This window comes from Neltuma alba, unplaced genomic scaffold (genome assembly GCF_004799145.2).
Source record: "Neltuma alba isolate B1F8T4 unplaced genomic scaffold, ASM479914v2 tig00012604_pilon, whole genome shotgun sequence".
Lineage (NCBI taxonomy): Eukaryota > Viridiplantae > Streptophyta > Magnoliopsida > Fabales > Fabaceae > Neltuma > Neltuma alba.
Window position 1 is genome coordinate 23,410 of NW_021637051.1, and position 19,010 is coordinate 42,419.

Sequence of the window (19,010 nt, forward strand, 5' to 3'; positions counted from 1 at the left end):
TCAATTAACTTTCATCAGTCCTGATATTCTGATTAAAAAATTTTTTTTTTTGGGGCATAGGAAGGATAGGATTTTTTTGTTGCTACGTACATATATTTTCTTATTAGGAGCAATGCTATTTGAAATTCTATTAGGTACTAAATATAGGTGTCTCTCTCAATGATGATTCAAATATTGATTTATCACGATGTAAAGAATTAGTTTCTTCTATTAAATTTAAAGTCTTAAACCCCTTTGGGATCCGAATACCCATCTTTATGGCATGACCTGAGCCCCGAAAGTGAAATAAATGATTGGGCTTGTTATATTTGAACGGTGAACGCCAAAATGGGTCGTGGGCTCAATGTCATTTCCATTTAGCTTGCCCCCCATCTGGGCGTTAACTGAGCCCTTGATCTCATTTGCCTTTCTTCTGGCGTTCTTGTCATCTGTTTAATTCTGCCTTTCCTTTCCCCTTTTTTTGGGCCTGGATTTAATTCTGCCTCTTCATTTCTCATCGTCGGGGTTTTGGGACGAGCTCACTGCTACGTTGGGTAGAAATTATTTTTGTTCTTAAGTATTGCTTCCGGTTCTTAATACTCTTCCAGTTTTTAATATAAAATCTAATTATTAAGTTGATTTTGATCTTTATCTCATTTATCAACCTTTATAATACTCTCTCAACCATAATCAAATAGAAGAGAAAGATGGGGTATTAATAAAGATAATTATGGTATTTTAGGAAAAACATATTATATTTCTTACAATTAACTAACTTACCTAACTTCCTTAATCTAATCAAATTAGTTAAATGGGTCTTATATTAAGGATCGGATGAGTATAAGAGTTTATTTGACTTTTATTTTGATTTTAAATATAAGACCCCAAATCACTTTGTCTCTCATATTTATCTATTTTTTTTAAAATCATCTTTGTAATAATGGTAGTCCTAGCCAATACACTTGATTAACAAGGATATTTTAAAAAAGATAATATTTATTCATTACAAATAGCCAACTTAACTAATTTTCTTAATCTATTCAAATTAGTCAATTAACTCTTATTTTAAAGTTTTAAATCGCCCTAATTTCTCTGCTTTTTATCATTCGAACGATGCCTGCATGTTTAAAAAATTCGTTGGATTTGGTTAATTAAAGTCACGTTTTGACAAAAATAATATGAAAATAAATCTTTCTCAATGCTTATAAAATCAGTTTTTCAGCAAGTTAATAATACATCAAAATCCTCTTCAAAGTCGTACTTTTGAATGAGTTCATAGTTTGCCTCGGTGTTTTCGAAAAAATTCTATCCAGTCAAGAGGGGAAAAAATCTTTTTTCATTTCACGACCGAGTTAATTCTTCATCATCCGGTCGTTATTGAATTCCTCTTGTTGCAAGCATAATATCCCGCGACGTGGCTTAGCCAAATGGGATAGCTATATGTCTTGTCTAGCTTCAAACTATACCAGCAAGCTTGTCGCTTCAACCAGTAATGAGCAGTATCACTGAATGTGTGCATCTGACACGTGTTTAAATTATACTACTTTCAGTTTTAAACATAAAAGTATATTAAAAAAATTAAGTTAGATATTTATAATAAATAGGTGTTGTGTTTCCTTAAAATATTATTGCTAGTCAAATGTGTATATGAAGATAAAATAGATTAAAATTTTATATTAAAATCAAAATAAAAATCAAATAAATAAAATCTGATATTAAGAATAAGAGATAGTATTATCAACCCTCTAACAAGAACCGCCTGATGTGTACTGTCACGTTTTCCAAATCCATGCATGCAATTTAATGCTCCGATAAGGTTTCAACTGCCAACCTCTTTTTTTTTTTTTTTTTGGTTTAAAACAGCAATGAGGCCTTAGCCTCGTGATTATATTTTGTGTTGATGTAATACTCCTTTTAGTTTAAAATATAAATTAAGTTTTATTGAAAGGGTTTGGTATTTTTATAAAGTAACATTTTTTTTTGTCTGAATATTTAATAAGTTTTTTAATTTTATTTCCATATATGTTTTTTTCTTTGATTTATTTATTAAATTTTGTATTTATTCTCTTCATTAATAAGGTTATATTTTAAAAAATATATATATACCTTACATATTTATTGTTTAAAAATAATTTTAGTTAGTTTCTTGATAATCATAAATAAATAAATTTTAGCTTAAATTTTGAATCGAAGGGAATACTTGGTTTTTAAAATTTGTTTTCACTTTAATTTTAGTTCTTCAAGTTTTTAATAATGGATTTTCATCTGTAAAATGGTTTAAATTTTTATTAAATTATAAAGAACAATATTTTAAATTAAAAAAAACTTAAGGGATAAAAATTTATGATTTGAAAATTGATGGATCAAAACCAAAATAAAAAAAAATTAAATAACCAAAAATTATATTAATTCTTATATTTTTTTAAACTTGTGTTTCAGCAATACTCACATGAATTATCTTTACTATTTAAATTGAAACGCAAGATATAGTTATGTCATCTTGCCTTCAGCATATGCAAACCACAGATGACTCGTGGGCAACTCATTTAATTGATTATTAATTGTCTTAAACTACCGCTCTTCCCCGGGCCCGGCGGAACGCGGGATATGAAAAGATTCTCTACTAATTATTCAAACTAATTACAAATGTACACAAAGTAATACATAAAGAACTCAGATTTTTATCGACAAACAAAAGGGGAAAAACAACTCGGGCATCATTGTTTGGATTCGTAAGCAGTCAATTCCGTTCCAGTATATCTGTGCATGAGTTAGTCCATATTCTCTGTACATGATGTCAAGCAATCCCACGAGAAAACAGTAACATTGACATGATTTGGTACGAAATATTAAAAATAAAGAATAAAGATTAGATTTTTTTATAATATTCTCCAGTCCCATATACACGAGTTTGGCTAATCCCATGTAACAAACAATCTCTTAAACTAAACACTGTTTTAATAGATTTTCTCAATCCGGATCCCTATCTCTAATTTTCAATACTTCTTACCAAACAAGACCTAAAAGTTTCCTCATGCATTTAAGGGTTTATTTAAATAATTTATAAAAAACTTTTAAAATTATGATTTGCAAAATACAAAATACCTTTATGGTCTTAAATATAAAATCCATTTTATAATGTGAATTATATTACAAAATGAATGTTAGGGTTAAGATCAGAATAGTAGGTATATAATAAGGGTTTTATCTCACCATACATGTGAACGTGTTTCCAGGTACCTGCAAATCCAAGCTTAAAAAAAAATTCCCAACTTGATTTCGCAACATCAAATGTAGCCCTGTTAAACCAACCATAATCTCGGGAGTTAAGAGGCGTGAGAACTGCATATTTTTCGTTACAGACCATAGATTTTGCTGCCCATGGGCCAAACATCAACCATGGAAGGACGCCGTTAGTTATTATGCTTGGATTGCTATGATTATGAAGGGCGTACGTGCGTACGAGGGCTAATTAAACCTTAGAGGATGTTCTCTCCAAGTTGACGTTGGAAATGTCAGAATCAATTTCTTTGGAAAAATGCAAAGTTTTATGAGTGGTTTCTGGCAACTCCTTTTGTTTTTAGGTTTTTTTTTTTTTAAAAAAAATCCAGAGCAAATGTCCGCTAAAAACAAGTATGGATACATATGCTATTTATGGATGTTTGCTAAAAGAAAGCCAAGATTCCGACCTACAACTCCATTTCTACATATAATTCACTTGTATTTTAGTATTATTATTATTATTATACTAATAATATATTAAATTGATAAATTTTTTCACATTTGTCCCTGTTAAAAAAAAGCGTGGGAAAAAAATATGTGATATGTTTTATCTCATTTTTTATTATATTTGATAGGGGTAAAATTGAATAAAAAACCATTAATTACCTTACAATAACTATATTTAAAAACAATTTTTTTTCTTTACAAATTATGCGGTACGTTTTATCTCATTTTTTTTTTTATATTTAACAGGGATTGAATAGAAACATAATTAATTACCTCGCAGTAACTTATATTTAAAAGCAAATTTTTTAATTTACAAGAGATCTACATAAGAAGGAGAGTACACCTGTGCGAGTGAGTTGGTTCTTCAATCATGCTTGTCAAAATTTTATCGTAAAAAACATATTTGCATATATTTTTTTTTGGTGATAATATTTGCATCTTTTGATTAGTTTATATTGTGCGTTGAATTTTGAAATGGGCAGAACAAGCCCATTTATTTTCCTTGTAGCACATTTTAGGGGTGTTTGGCTAACCACAAAAGTATTTTTTAGAAACACTTTTTTATAAATCGAGACAAATTCTTTTATATATTTATTTCGTATAATGTAAAACCACTTCTAAAATTATGATTTCGTTCTTACTCAAATACTTTTTTTAAACTTGAAAACAATCATCTTTCATTGCGGCACCGCATCACTAACCAGTTCGCCTTTGGAAACTTGTTTGGTCTGGCCTCCTTCTTCTCCTTTTTTTTTTTTTTCGTCTCTGCAGAGACCCGTTTGTGACTACAGACTCATAAGTCATAACATGCGGTTCTTTAGCAAGTTGAGACGGTAAGTTTCCAAGACAGCGAAAGCAAACGTTTTTCATGTACTCCAGACAAAGAAGCTTCCGCCTAGAATCTTATTTTCTGTAATAGAGAAACCACATTGGACATAGCTGTACTTTTTTTAATTTTTAATTTAATACCTGTTTGTTTTTTTCTTCTCATAATTAAGTTATTTAATTTTATTTTTTTTAGTAATACGAGCTCTCATATATACATTTTTTACATTTTTGGTCTCTATGCAAAGATTAACGATGTTAATAGAATAAAAGTAGAGATTTATTTAAGGAAAAAAAACACATAAGCACCAAAGTAAAAATTAAAAAAATATGGACATCTCCAAAATGGTTTTTCCACCTGAATCTATTGATCATCTATTATATTAAAAAAAAAATATTAATAGTGTATGCAACTTGTTATAACATTCGTTAGGGGGGAAAAAAAAGAAGACCACAACTCGTTTGGTGGGGCTTTTATGGTCCAACATTGATTCCCTTTAAATTATTTTGGAGGCGTAATATTGTTTGCGATGGCTAACTCCTAACCACGAGCCACCCTTGCACACCCAAATGGTAACACCAGTATATTAATTGAAATGCCGCCTTTGATCCATCATTAAAAGCAGATAACAAGAACCCACAATTAAATTCCACAAACGCAAGTATATTATAAAAAAAATGAGAAAAGGTTGGGGATGATAGTAGTAGTGATTAATGGGAGGTAGCTTCCACATTTGACCCATCTACATCTTCTGCCAACAAAGAGAAGGGTTGGTGGACTACACCACCCAACCAAAGTCAACAGACGCCCATCATCGTTCATTCAATACGTAACGTGCGGCTCCTCCCCCAATTTTTTTTCACCCCAACAATTTTCTCTTTTTGCCATTTTCTTTGAATCTGCACCTGCATTATTAAATACTTGAAAGCACTGAAAAAGTGGGGAATTATTACTGGGCTACCTCCATCGGAATTTAGTCAAGAGAGAAAGCGAGAAGGGAAAATGATTAAAGTCTGGTTTTGCGTTGAATGGCGAGAGTTAAGAGGGGCAGGGTAGCTGGGAACTACTTCTACTTGTTCTTGAGGGGCATTGGGAGGGAAATACAGTGTGGCAGAGGCGGATTCCACGTGCACCTGTCATAAAAGCCGTTATAACTTAAGCGACCCACCCATCCTCAACCTAAACCAAACCTACCTCCCTGCAACTTCTTTAACTATTCTTCCCACTCTCTGGGTTGTGCATGATCACCATACATGCACTGACCCAATCCGATAACATTCTATGGTGCTATTTTAATTTACTTTTGCCTTTCTAAGCTCCAGATATTACACAAATATCAACCAAATTGATTGATTTTGTCTTTTGAGTTTCCAGCCTCTGTTGCCTCTACCCCAAGGTCCGTGATCCATCCCTTCTTTACCGTCCTTCTATGAAACTCTCTATTGGGTGCTTGTGTTTCGATCTTTAGGCTTGATTTCTATTTTTATATGCTTCTGGAGTGTAATTTTATAGTTTTAGTCTTCAAGACGGAAGAATCTTGGCCCCATATTGTCTGAAATTGTGTTCGGAACCTCCGAAGCTTTTCTTTTTGTGAGATGGATTTGCCTTTTCTAGATAGAGACAGTATAGAGTGCGGATGATTTTTCTGGATTGAAAAGCTGGAAGTTATCATTCGAATTGCTGGCCCCCCCCCCCTTCCTTTTTGGGGAATCGACGTTTCCACAATACCGTATATGAGAGAGACTGAACTACAAGACCATGTTTGGGTGTATAAGTAAAAGCTACATTTACTGGATAAATGGACTTATTATATGTTCTTAGATATAACTTAGGCTCACCTATTGAGAGAGCGGTTTGCATATACGAGTTCATCTCGGGACGGATGGTCTTTTTTATTTAGTGCCCCTTTTCATTTTTATCCGTTTCAATGTTGGTGGCAGAAATTGGTCCCAAAAAAAAAAAATCTTGGTTGTAATGGTTGCGCACAACTTCAATGTTTACAGTCTATCTGTAGTTTTATATAATGTAAACGCTAGACTACGAAGGGTCCGGTCAAGAAGTAGAACAACGCTCTCTAGATGGTTCGCAGGACTGTTAGTGGACAAATGATATAACTGCAGAATAGAAAAATCCAAATTCTGATTGAATTTTGATGTGCCGAGCTATTTTTAATCTATTTTGTACTTTGCAGAAGAAGAAAAATGGCTGGCACCGGGCACGGGAATAGATTCATAAATGGTATACTACCAAATAGGCATTCTGCTACAATCTCTGTAGTAGACGAGTTCTGCCACGCCCTTGGGGGAAAGAAGCCGATTCATAGCATACTAATTGCAAACAATGGAATGGCAGCAGTCAAGTTTATACGTAGTGTTAGGACCTGGGCCTATGAGACATTTGGCACAGAGAAGGCTATCTTATTGGTTGCCATGGCTACTCCCGAGGACATGAGAATCAATGCAGAGCACATCAGAATGGCCGATCAATTTGTTGAAGTTCCTGGTGGGACCAATAACAATAACTATGCCAATGTGCAACTTATTGTTGAGGTTTGTGCAGTATTTTATTATTCACTTTCAAAGCTTCTCTTTATTGTAATTTGCCAAGAACATTTAGTTGTGATAAGTAGTAAACTGCAAAGCACGAAAAAAAAAAAATGATACTTGGAGTTTATTTATATTGTTTCTACATTCAGATAGTTATCTTTCATTGAATTTGAAGTTTCTATCACGTGGATAACTGGGTATTGCTGCTTATCACAATACATTTGATAAAAATTTGCTCCTGCTTTTCAATAATATGACCCTGTTAGCTATCAACCTTTCTTATTACCTGTAGTTTACTGCAGCTTGTTGTGGTTAATAACAAATTCCTGTGACCTGGTACAACATCTAAGTTGTTTGTTCTTCACAGGTGGCTGAGATAACTCATGTTGATGCAGTGTGGCCTGGTTGGGGTCATGCCTCAGAGAATCCTGAACTTCCAGATGCGTTAAATGCAAAAGGAATTGTCTTTCTTGGACCCCCTTCTATATCCATGGCAGCATTAGGAGATAAAATTGGTTCGTCATTGATTGCTCAAGCAGCTGATGTGCCGACCCTTCCGTGGAGTGGTTCTCATGTAAATTTCAGTCTTGTGTAACAGAACCTTCCTTTTTTAACTGACATTTTAACTTAGGATTTGAAATATCTTCTTACAGGTGAGAATTCCCCCTGAGAATTGCTTAATTACTATTCCTGATGATATTTACCGACAAGCATGTGTCTATACAACAGAGGAAGCGATTGCTAGTTGTCAAGTTGTAGGTTATCCTGCAATGATTAAGGCCTCTTGGGGTGGTGGTGGTAAAGGCATAAGAAAGGTTTGTTTGTTGTGCAAACAATACTGTTGCATCTGAACTACTTTATAATATTCATATTTGTGCAGTTGAATTCGCCAACTAATTTTCTCTTCCATTTCATGAGTATGTAATTTACTTTAAAACGGAGAAGTAGATAAATATTTATAGTGCTGGACTAACTTGTGTCAATCTTTTGTACTTGTTATTTATTCAATAAAGTCTTGAAGTTAAGAAGCATTTGAATATTGCAGGTTCATAATGATGATGAGGTCAGGGCATTGTTCAAGCAAGTTCAGGGGGAAGTTCCAGGTTCTCCTATATTCATAATGAAGGTAGCGTCCCAGGTATGATCCCCAACTGAACTTTGATCTTAACAACCATAATGCTTGGACTCTGATCATATTCTGATGATATATATATATTTTTTGTTTCCAATCAGAGCCGACATTTGGAAGTCCAGTTACTTTGTGATCAGTATGGAAATGTTGCTGCTTTGCATAGTCGTGATTGCAGTATTCAAAGGAGGCACCAAAAAGTATGATAATATGTCTCGTTGCTGCTCCAGATTCTCCTTGTAAAATAATCTCCTGAAAGGTCTAACCAGTTATTTGTAAACAGATTATTGAAGAGGGACCAATTACAGTAGCTCCTCTGGATACAGTGAAAAAACTGGAACAAGCAGCTAGAAGATTGGCTAAAAGCGTCAATTACATTGGTGCGGCTACAGTTGAGTATCTGTACAGCATGGAGACTGGCGAGTATTACTTTTTGGAGCTGAACCCCCGATTACAGGTAATATAATCATAATTTTGGTCTGTAGCCCAATTTTTAGTTTCTTATGATTTGAGCATTTTTCTTAAATTTGGTTTTCCCATTGTTATTCATTACTGTGTTAGCTCATATCTACTTGAGAGATGGCTATATAAGCATAGTTCATTCTCTTTTTAAAACCATTCGTAGCTTTAATGTTTTACTAACTGCAAAAGTATTTTGTTTTTATTTTTTCCTGCTTAATATTTTCGTCAGTTTGACTGATTCTTTACTTGATTTCTTGATAGGTTGAACATCCTGTTACTGAGTGGATAGCAGAGATAAATCTGCCAGCAGCGCAAGTTGCTGTTGGGATGGGCATCCCACTCTGGCAAATTCCTGGTATAATGACATAAATTTTTTTAGTTTGTTGTTTTATTGTTGTTTTCCCATTGACTTGATGTAGCGCCTTACCTTATATTTCTCTTGTTAAAAAGAGATAAGGCGTTTCTACGGGGTGGAAAATGGTGGGGGTTATGATGCCTGGAGGAAAACATCAGCTTCAGCCACTCCTTTTGATTTTGACAAAGCTGAATCGACAAGGCCAAAAGGTCATTGTGTGGCTGTACGGGTGACAAGTGAGGACCCCGACGATGGTTTTAAGCCCACAAGTGGGAAAGTGCTGGTTAGTTTCTAAGTCCAGCAGAAATTCCATGTAACTTTGTGTATGCTTCCTTTCTCATTTCTTGTACTGGTCTGCAATATTTTGTGCAGGAGCTGAGCTTTAAAAGTAAGCCAAATGTGTGGGCGTACTTCTCTGTCAAGGTAGATGATCCTGTTTCTTAATATATGGTCGTAGCTTCTATGTGTAAGGGCTAAAAGTTGTTGGGTTATGTGTATATGCAGTCCGGAGGAGGAATTCATGAATTCTCAGATTCTCAGTTTGGTAAGTATCAACTTCTGTGTACAGAACTCTTTCAGCAGTTTGAAGGCACAGAAAGGATATGAAATAACTATTCTTGATTTTAATTGCTCAAGACATCATTGCGAGCTTTAAGCAAACGCAGACTTTAGGCTGTAATGAAAATTTTTGTGTATTATGATTTATTTTGAGGAGAAACTTACCATGTCAATACTGGCGTGCATGGCCTTAGTTGTAGAGCAACAGTGAGGAAGTTAAGCTGAATTCTCTTCATTAAAAGCACATTCATAATTTTGCCTCTTGGCCTCTACTTTTAAAGCTACTGCACTTTTATTTATACTAATATTTTACAAAATTCTCTTTCTTTAACTGTGAAACTTGTGCTGCTTCGTGTTGGTGTATGCATTGATGCATGCAACTCCCTTTTTGTAACTAATTTCCACAAGCTTCTAATCCCTTTTTCTTGTAACTCAGGGCATGTTTTTGCATTTGGAGAATCTAGGGCTTTAGCGATTGCCAATATGGTTCTTGGGTTGAAAGAGGTTCAAATTCGGGGAGAAATTCGTACCAATGTTGATTATACTATAGATCTTTTAAATGTAATATTCTTACTTGCTGACTACTTATTTCATATGAAGTTTTTGATAATGCAGAAATAATATTCATTATCATGACAATATTTGGCCTCAGGCTTCAGACTACAGAGATAACAAAATCCACACGGGTTGGTTGGACAGTAGAATTGCGATGAGGGTTAGAGCAGAAAGACCACCTTGGTATCTTTCTGTTGTTGGAGGGGCACTCTATGTAAGCTGACCCCCCTCTTTTTGTCCTTTTGTGTTCTTATCTGTGACGTTGTGAACTATATGACCAGTGCTTACAATTAATGCAGAAAGCCTCTGCTAGCAGTGCAGCTTTGGTTTCAGACTATGTTGGCTATCTTGAAAAGGGACAAATCCCTCCAAAGGTATAGCACCTGATTGGGAGAAAAATCTTTTAAGTACTGTATTTAACTCCCTTATTTCCAAATGGTGCTGATTTTTGTTAATAACAATTCCAGCACATATCTCTTGTCCACTCTCAAGTGTCTTTGAACATTGAAGGAAGCAAATATACGGTAAGCATTGTTATTGGAATCAGTTTTATGGAACCCCATTTGACTAGTTTCCTAATTTGTTGGAGTGTCATGCTAGCATAGCCACTGCACATGCTGATGAGTTGTGCAATCAAAATCTCATAAAATGATTTACAGATTGACATGGTGAGAGGAGGACCAGGAAGTTATAGATTGAGAATGAATGAATCAGAAGTAGAAGCAGAGATACATACTTTACGGGATGGAGGTTTGCTAATGCAGGCAAGTGTTGTTTCTCTAAACTTTTGTATGCATGTGCTTGTGCCTTTGTCCTTTTAGTGTAACCCCATCACTGTACTATTAACGTTGCCACTTATATTATTTAATCCTTTGCAAAACTTTTTGCATTTCGTAAAATGTAATCTTTTTCTAGTATTACTATTATTATGTGTGCATGAGTTTCACAATAAAACTCCTAATAAGTGTGTAGTTTCACAATAATCTTTCATGAAGCTTCCAAAATACTACTTGGACATATAAAAAACTTGGATCTCTCCTTCATGGCGACAGAATAAAATTGGTCCTTGATTTTTAATCTGATCTTCAATTTCTTGATCATGGCTTCACTTATTGCAGTTGGATGGAAACAGTCATGTGATATATGCAGAGGAAGAGGCAGCTGGAACTCGTCTTCTAATAGATGGAAGAACTTGCTTGCTTCAGGTTAAATGAGTTCACTTTTATCCTATGGTCTGCGGTTTTTTTGGACTGAGGTTGACTTGAAAACCTTCTTTACTTGCAGAATGATCATGATCCATCAAAATTAATTGCAGAGACACCGTGTAAGCTTCTGAGATATTTGGTTACGGATGATAGTCATATTGATGCAGACTCACCATATGCAGAGGTTGAAGTCATGAAGATGTGTATGCCTCTCCTCTCACCTGCTTCTGGAGTTATCCATTTTAAAATGACTGAAGGTCAAGCAATGCAGGTATTTTCTAGTCCCACAACAAAAATGCGTGTTCTAACTACTATGAAGTTTAAGAAAGGATTTTCTTTTTAAGGCCGGTGAACTTTTAGCAAGGCTTGATTTAGACGATCCTTCAGCTGTAAGAAAAGCAGAACCTTTTCATGGAAGCTTCCCCATTTTGGGTCCTCCTACTGCAATTTCTGGTAAAGTTCATCAGAAATGTGCTGCCAGTTTAAATGCTGCACGCATGATTCTGGCTGGCTATGAGCATAATATTGAGGAAGTGAGTGTCTTCTTTACCTTCACCTTAATGTCTTAATAATGAATTTTGACTTTTTGACACTAATGCATTTTTTAGCTTCATATAAGGGATCTGTCTTGGCCTTCTAACCTCTCACATGTAATATTAATCTCAATCTTTGGTATGCTTGCCTAATTAATAAATTTGACGTTTGTATACAGGTTATGCAAAGTTTACTGTATTGCCTTGATAGTCCTGAATTGCCTTTCCTTCAATGGCAAGAGTGCCTGGCTGTTTTGGCAACTCGTCTTCCCAAAGATCTCAAAAATGAGGTAAGGGCACCCCTTCTGGCTTTGCCATCTGGCTTAACATCTGAAGAGTGATTTAACCTGGCCTTGACTGTGTTATTTCTCACTTCTCAGTTGGAATCAAAATACAAAGAGTTTGAGAGGATTTCAAACTCCCAAAATGCTGACTTCCCCGCCAAGTTATTGAAGGGAATCCTTGATGTGAGCGCCTCTTTTTTCTTTTTTAATAAATATATTATTATTTTTAGTATATATTCTGATTGTCCTTCTACAATGCAAGCAAACTCATGGGTTTGTTTTAAGCTGCAGGCTCATCTTGCCTCCTGTTCTGACAAAGAAAAAGGAGCCCAAGAAAGGCTTGTTGAACCTTTGATGAGTCTGGTGAAGTCTTATGAGGGGGGACGAGAGAGTCATGCCCGTATTATTGTTCAATCCCTTTTTGAGGAGTATCTGTCTGTTGAAGAACTATTTAGTGATAACATACAGGTTAGTTTGATTATTCTAACTGTTGATACTGACTGGGGCAATTTATTCAATCATGAACTTGATTAATGCACAACAAGGATAGCAAAAGATTAATATTATGGGTTGCTAGTGGACGTTCATACTACTCAATGTGAATAGGTAGCCTGTACTCCCTTAGGCTGGGTCAATGGGCTAATGTGTGATGAGTGGTTGTTTCCGCCTTATTACTTCTCCCACTTTTTGATAAAAGGCAATTGATCTTTTTTAATCTTCTTTATCTAACTGAAGATGTTCGTAAATGCTGTGAGTAATTAATCAGTACCTTTCACTTTTCAGCAATTTTCATTGATCTTTTTATGTTGATAGCAATGGGTTATCATAAATCTAAATCTAATTCAAGAACTTGTTAGATGATGTTTCTTTTATTATTTAGTTTTCAGAATACTCAAGACTCTTTTCCCTTTATATCCAGGCTGATGTAATTGAACGCCTTCGTCTTCAGTACAAGAAAGATCTACTGAAGATCGTGGATATAGTGCTCTCTCACCAGGTATAACATGTAGAAGACGCAAAGCTTGAGTGTTTAGCTTCTTTCATGTGGTTTGGTCTTGAAATCATTATTCTGCAATTATAATTAACCGCATTTCTTTGCTTTCAGGGTGTCAAAAGTAAAAATAAGCTCATACTGCGACTCATGGAACAACTGGTTTACCCCAACCCTGCTGCCTACAGAGATCAATTGATCCGTTTCTCTGCACTCAACCATAGAAATTATTCTGAGGTTGGTTTTTCCTTTGATGGATAGTTTTGCGTCTGTTTTATTTTTAGCAGCATAATATCTTTACTTTATTGTAAATATAAATCTAAGTGTGTTTCCTTTCCACGTTGCTGACTACACTGTTATCCTATTTTTGGCAACAAATTTCTCATGAGCATTTTGATGAGTCTTGACACTCGCATTATCTTGATGCAGTTGGCTCTTAAGGCAAGTCAACTGCTGGAACAAACTAAATTGAGTGAACTTCGTTCTAGCATTGCTAGAAGTCTTTCTGAACTAGAGATGTTCACCGAGGATGGTGAAAATATTGATACTCCCAGGAGAAAGAGTGCCATTAACGATCGAATGGAGGACCTTGTAAGTGCCCCTTTGGCAGTTGAAGATGCCCTTGTAGGTTTATTTGATCACAGTGATCATACTCTTCAAAGGCGGGTTGTGGAAACTTATATTCGCAGGCTATATCAGGTATATCTTTTACTGTTATTAACGGATACATTTTCTTCTGATGATTAACTACTTGTCTAATGTTTAACGTCTTCTATCAGCCATATCTTGTCAAAGAGAGTGTTAGGATGCAGTGGCACAGATTTGGTCTCATTGCTTCATGGGAGTTCTTGGAAGAGTATGTCGAAAGGAAGAGTGGAACTGAAGACCAAATATCTGATAAAGCATCGTTGGAGAAACATAGTAAGAGAAAATGGGGAGTGATGGCAATAATTAAGTCTCTTCAAGTTTTGCCGGCAATAATCGATGCTGCATTAAGGGAAACAACTAAAAACTTTCATGGGGCACTTCCGAATAGTTCTGCTGAACTGGTTGACTATGGTAATATGATGCATATTGCATTGGCAGGCATCAACAATCAGATGAGTTTACTACAAGACAGGTATTATCATCTAATTAACATTCAATCTAGATGGTTGACGTATCAATAGTAATGTAGCTAGCAACTTGTTCTAGAATGATATTCCAGTCATAATTGAAATATACTAAATGGTTATTTCCTTCTTGAATCACTAGTGGACTAATTTTCCTTTCATTGATCTAGTGATCGGAACCTTCAATCTCTTGCTAATACCTTTTATTTTTTGTTATTTGTAGTGGTGATGAGGATCAGGCTCAAGAAAGGATCAATAAATTGGCCAAAATACTCAAGGAAAAGGACGTAGGCTCCACCATACATGCTGCAGGTGTAGGAGTAATTAATTGCATCATACAGCGGGATGAAGGGCGGGCCCCTATGAGGCACTCCTTTTACTGGTCAGCAGAAAAGTTCTACTACGAGGAGGAGCCCTTGCTGCGTCAGCTAGAACCTCCCCTATCCATTTATCTTGAATTGGTCAGTTATTTTGTGAATTTAATTGCCTGTAATGTTTTAATAGAATTGAGAGAAACAAAACTGTCTTGTGCGCTTGGTCTTAGACTCTATTGAATTCTATCTGGATACAGGACAAACTTAAAGGCTATGATAATATACGGTATACTCCATCCCGAGATCGTCAGTGGCACTTGTACACAGTTCTAGATCATAAGCCTCAACCGGTTCAAAGAATGTTTCTCCGAACACTTGTAAGGCAACCAGTTACAAATGATGGATTCTCTTCATATCAAGGGCTAGATGCAGAAAAATCTCGTGCCCAATTGACTATGCCTTTTACTTCAAGGAGCATTTTGAGGTCCTTGATGGCTGCAATGGAGGAGCTGGAGCTTAATTCACACAATGCCACTGTCAGACCTGAACATGCTCATATGTACCTCTATATCATACGCGAGCAACAAATTAGTGATCTTTTGCCTCGCACAAAGTAATCATTGGAAACTTGTAGATACATTTTTTCTTCTAACCTTTGATCAGTGTCTGAAATTTGGGATTTTATTGCCAGGAGAATTGAGATAAATGTTGACCAAGAAGAAACAGCAGTTGAGGCTATCTTGGAAGAACTGTCACGTGAAATCCATTCTTTTGTTGGTGTAAGAATGCATAGACTAGGTGTTGCTGAGTGGGAAGTCAAACTCTGGATGGCATCTTCTGGATCAGCAAATGGTGCTTGGAGGATTATTGTAACTAATGTGACTGGCCATACATGCACAGTACATGTAAGTTTTCACTCATTGGGGGGAAAAAAAATGACAAACGGCAACTTTTTGACTGACAGCTAGTTAAAGGCTGCTTTCTAAAAGAAGACTAGTTATTATCCTCCACATCATATCAACAATCTGCAGTACGGTATAAACCCAATAGAGACACACACACGAATACTGGTCATTGAATAATCAATAAGGAGCATTTTATGTATATTCGGCAGAATTCTACCAATAAGCATTTAATGCGACTGTCATAAATAATCATTGGTATCTTCATAAATCATGATTTGATTGTGGATTAATATATTTGCAGATATACCGAGAACTGGAGGATACGAGCACACACAAAGTGATATACGGTTCAGTCACTGTAAATGGACCTCTGCATGGTGTACCAGTGAATGAAAACTATCAACCTTTGGGTTCTATTGACCGAAAACGTCTTGTAGCAAGGAAGAACAACACCACATACTGTTATGATTTTCCTCTGGCAAGTCGACTTGTGACTCCAAATTTAACTTTCTTCTGCATTTGTGTGTGATTTCTCCTTGTTAATGACCATTTCTTGGAGACAAGCCAAACAATTTTCCTGAGGAGACGTGTTACTTGCAGGCATTTGAAACAGCTTTGGAGCAATCATGGACAAACCAATGCCCAGGATTTCAAAAGGCTGAAGATAAAGTTCTAAAAGTAACAGAGCTAAAGTTTGCTGACAAGGAGGGCAATTGGGGTACTCCTCTTGTTCAGGTGGAGCGTTCTGCTGGGCTCAACGATGTGGGCATGGTAGCCTGGTTAATGGAAATGCGTACTCCGGAGTTCCCAAATGGAAGGACAATCTTAGTTGTAGCAAATGACGTGACCTTTAAGGCTGGTTCTTTTGGCCCAAGAGAGGATGCGTTCTTTCATGCAGTTACTGATCTTGCGTGTAGGAGAAAATTGCCACTGATTTACCTAGCAGCAAATTCCGGCGCCCGTTTAGGTGTAGCTGAGGAAGTCAAAGCTTGTTTCAAAGTTGGTTGGTCTGATGAATATAACCCTGAGCATGGTTTGCAGTATGTATATTTAACACCAGAAGATTATGCTAGGATTGGATCATCAGTGATAGCACACGAGTTAAAACTGGAAAGCGGAGAAACCAGGTGGATAATTGATAGTATTGTTGGGAAAGAGGATGGTCTAGGGGTTGAAAACCTAAGTGGCAGTGGAGCTATTGCTAGTGCCTATTCAAGGGCATATAAGGAAACTTTCACCTTGACATACGTGACTGGGAGAACAGTGGGAATAGGAGCTTATCTTGCTAGGCTGGGAATGAGGTGCATACAGAGGCTTGATCAGCCTATTATTCTCACTGGTTTTTCTGCATTGAACAAACTCCTTGGTCGGGAGGTATACAGTTCTCACATGCAACTTGGTGGGCCCAAGATCATGGCAACAAATGGAGTAGTTCATCTTACTGTTTCAGATGATCTTGAAGGTGTTTCTGCTATTTTGAGGTGGCTGAGCTACATTCCTTCTCATGTAGGCGGCACACTGCCCATTGTGCAACCCAATGATCCTCCAGAGAGACCAGTGGAGTATTTCCCAGAGAACTCGTGTGATCCTCGTGCTGCCATCTGTGGTTCTGTGGATAGTAATGGAAAATGGATGGGCGGAATTTTTGACAAGGAAAGCTTTGTGGAGACACTAGATGGATGGGCCAGGACAGTTGTTACAGGAAGGGCAAAGCTTGGAGGAATCCCTGTGGGAATTGTTGCTGTTGAGACGCAGACAGTGATGCAAGTTATACCAGCTGATCCAGGTCAGCTTGATTCTCATGAAAGGGTGGTTCCTCAGGCTGGGCAGGTTTGGTTTCCTGATTCTGCAACTAAGACAGCCCAATCAATACTAGATTTCAACAGAGAAGAGCTCCCACTTTTCATCCTTGCAAATTGGAGAGGCTTTTCAGGTGGGCAGAGGGACCTTTTTGAAGGAATTCTTCAAGCTGGATCAACCATTGTGGAGAACCTAAGAACATACAAGCAGCCCGTATTTGTATATATCCCAATGATGGGTGAACTCCGTGGTGGGGCATGGGTTGTTGTAGACAGCCGAATTAATTCAGACCACATCGAAATGTATGCTGATCGCACAGCTAAAGGGAATGTCCTTGAGCCTGAAGGGATGATAGAGATCAAATTTAGGACAAAGGAATTATTGGAATGCATGGGTAGACTTGACCAGCAGCTGATAAACCTGAAAGCAAAATTACAGGAAGCCAAGAGTAATAGGGCTATTGGGACCGTTGATTCCCTCCAGCAGCAGATTAAATCCCGGGAGAAACAGCTTTTGCCTGTGTATACGCAGATAGCCACAAAATTTGCTGAATTACATGATACCTCATTAAGAATGGCTGCAAAGGGTGTAATAAGAGAAGTTCTGGACTGGCATAACTCCCGCTTTTTCCTGTACCGAAGACTGCGCAGGAGAATTGGTGAGCACTCGCTGATCAACAGTGTCAGAGACGCTGCTGGTGGCTCTATGTCTTATATATCTGCAATGGAGTCGATCAAAAATTGGTACTTGAGTTCTGATATGGCCAAAGGGAGAGATGATGCCTGGTTGGATGATGAGGCTTTCTTCAGATGGAAGGATGAACGGCAGAATTACGAGGATAAATTAAAGGAATTGCGTGCCCAAAAGGTGCTGCTTCAACTGACAAATATTGGCGATTCAGTTTTGGATTTGGAAGCTTTACCTCACGGTCTTGCTGCTCTTTTAAGCAAGGTAAACACTATCTCTACTTGTCATGTCTCTTTCTTTTGCCCCCTAATTTATTTGGTACCTTGCTTTGACTATTGCATCCTAAAAGTGAATGTCTAAATCTCATGCAGCTGGAAACATCAAACCGGGCGAAATTGATTGATGAGCTCCGGAAGGTACTAAGCTAGATGGCTTGCGCTTCAACAGTGTACGCAATACAATAAATGCTCTTGTTATTTGTTCATTAATTTTCCTGCCTCTGTAATGGTTAAATTAAGTCGTGAATCTCACCTTTATTGGGCCAAGGTGATCTTAGTGGAACCATGCGATTCAGAGTGTAACTCATGTTAATGGTAGATAAAGTATAATTTCTGCATTGACAGGATCACAACCAGCATGGGCAGGTTCCGTTTCTCTAGATGCTGACTGTATGATTTTTTTTTTCCTGTATCTGAATAAATGTTATAATTCGTAACATGATTGTTTATGCATCCAAAATTTTGGGCATCCACTGCGGATTATTTGCCCAGCGATTTTTCCTGGTAGGTTTTTCCCGTTTGGCAATCCAAATTTTGGGCGGGTGACCCAAAGTCTAATTTATACATCCATCTCTATAGAATGTCCAAATGTAATAATGGACTACTGCTATACTACGTAATTTTTGAATCCATGCCGCCTAGTCATAAATGTAACAAATGAACTTTATATTTTCATATTTAATTTATAATTATAATGAAGCAAAATATTTTCTTAAAGAGGTGTTTTAAAAGTAAAACTAGCCGTTGAATTGAAAAATGTTA

At 36.6% G+C, this 19,010-nt stretch overlaps 1 protein-coding gene across 3 annotated transcripts; it reads left to right on the plus strand.

Annotated features, from left to right (window-relative positions):
- The first annotated feature begins 5,513 nt into the window (after window positions 1–5,513).
- On the plus strand, window positions 5,514–18,708 carry LOC114729115 (acetyl-CoA carboxylase 1). Of its 3 annotated transcripts, none has more exons than XM_028916072.1 (32): window positions 5,514–5,930; window positions 6,624–7,083; window positions 7,448–7,654; window positions 7,734–7,895; window positions 8,126–8,218; window positions 8,314–8,409; window positions 8,493–8,666; window positions 8,933–9,026; window positions 9,122–9,309; window positions 9,399–9,449; window positions 9,531–9,570; window positions 10,021–10,145; window positions 10,237–10,353; window positions 10,439–10,513; window positions 10,607–10,663; window positions 10,799–10,903; window positions 11,258–11,344; window positions 11,424–11,615; window positions 11,689–11,877; window positions 12,057–12,167; window positions 12,258–12,344; window positions 12,453–12,629; window positions 13,081–13,158; window positions 13,267–13,389; window positions 13,582–13,851; window positions 13,932–14,272; window positions 14,488–14,725; window positions 14,836–15,191; window positions 15,270–15,483; window positions 15,785–15,961; window positions 16,084–18,234; window positions 18,342–18,708. In XM_028916072.1, the coding sequence occupies exons 2-32, from the start codon at window positions 6,736–6,738 to the stop codon at window positions 18,396–18,398; spliced, it is 6,780 nt and encodes a 2,259-aa protein (XP_028771905.1). In that variant the 5' UTR covers window positions 5,514–5,930; window positions 6,624–6,735; the 3' UTR covers window positions 18,399–18,708. The 3 variants fall into 3 exon arrangements, with proteins under 3 accessions (XP_028771905.1, XP_028771906.1, XP_028771904.1); XM_028916073.1 differs by having other exon boundaries at window positions 6,726–7,083; window positions 10,607–10,666; window positions 10,802–10,903; XM_028916071.1 differs by having other exon boundaries at window positions 6,726–7,083.
- Window positions 18,709–19,010: the final 302 nt, after the last annotated feature.

Excerpts from the sequence above, each read along its gene's own strand:
- LOC114729115 (XM_028916072.1), top strand. The coding sequence starts at position 6,736 with ATGGCTGGCACCGGGCACGGGAATAGATTCATAAATGGTATACTACCA. Across the intron at positions 7,655-7,733 it reads TTCCGTGGAGTGGTTCTCAT|GTGAGAATTCCCCCTGAGAA; the intron begins GTAAATTTCAGT and ends ATCTTCTTACAG. Across the intron at positions 11,345-11,423 it reads GAAGAACTTGCTTGCTTCAG|AATGATCATGATCCATCAAA; the intron begins GTTAAATGAGTT and ends CTTTACTTGCAG.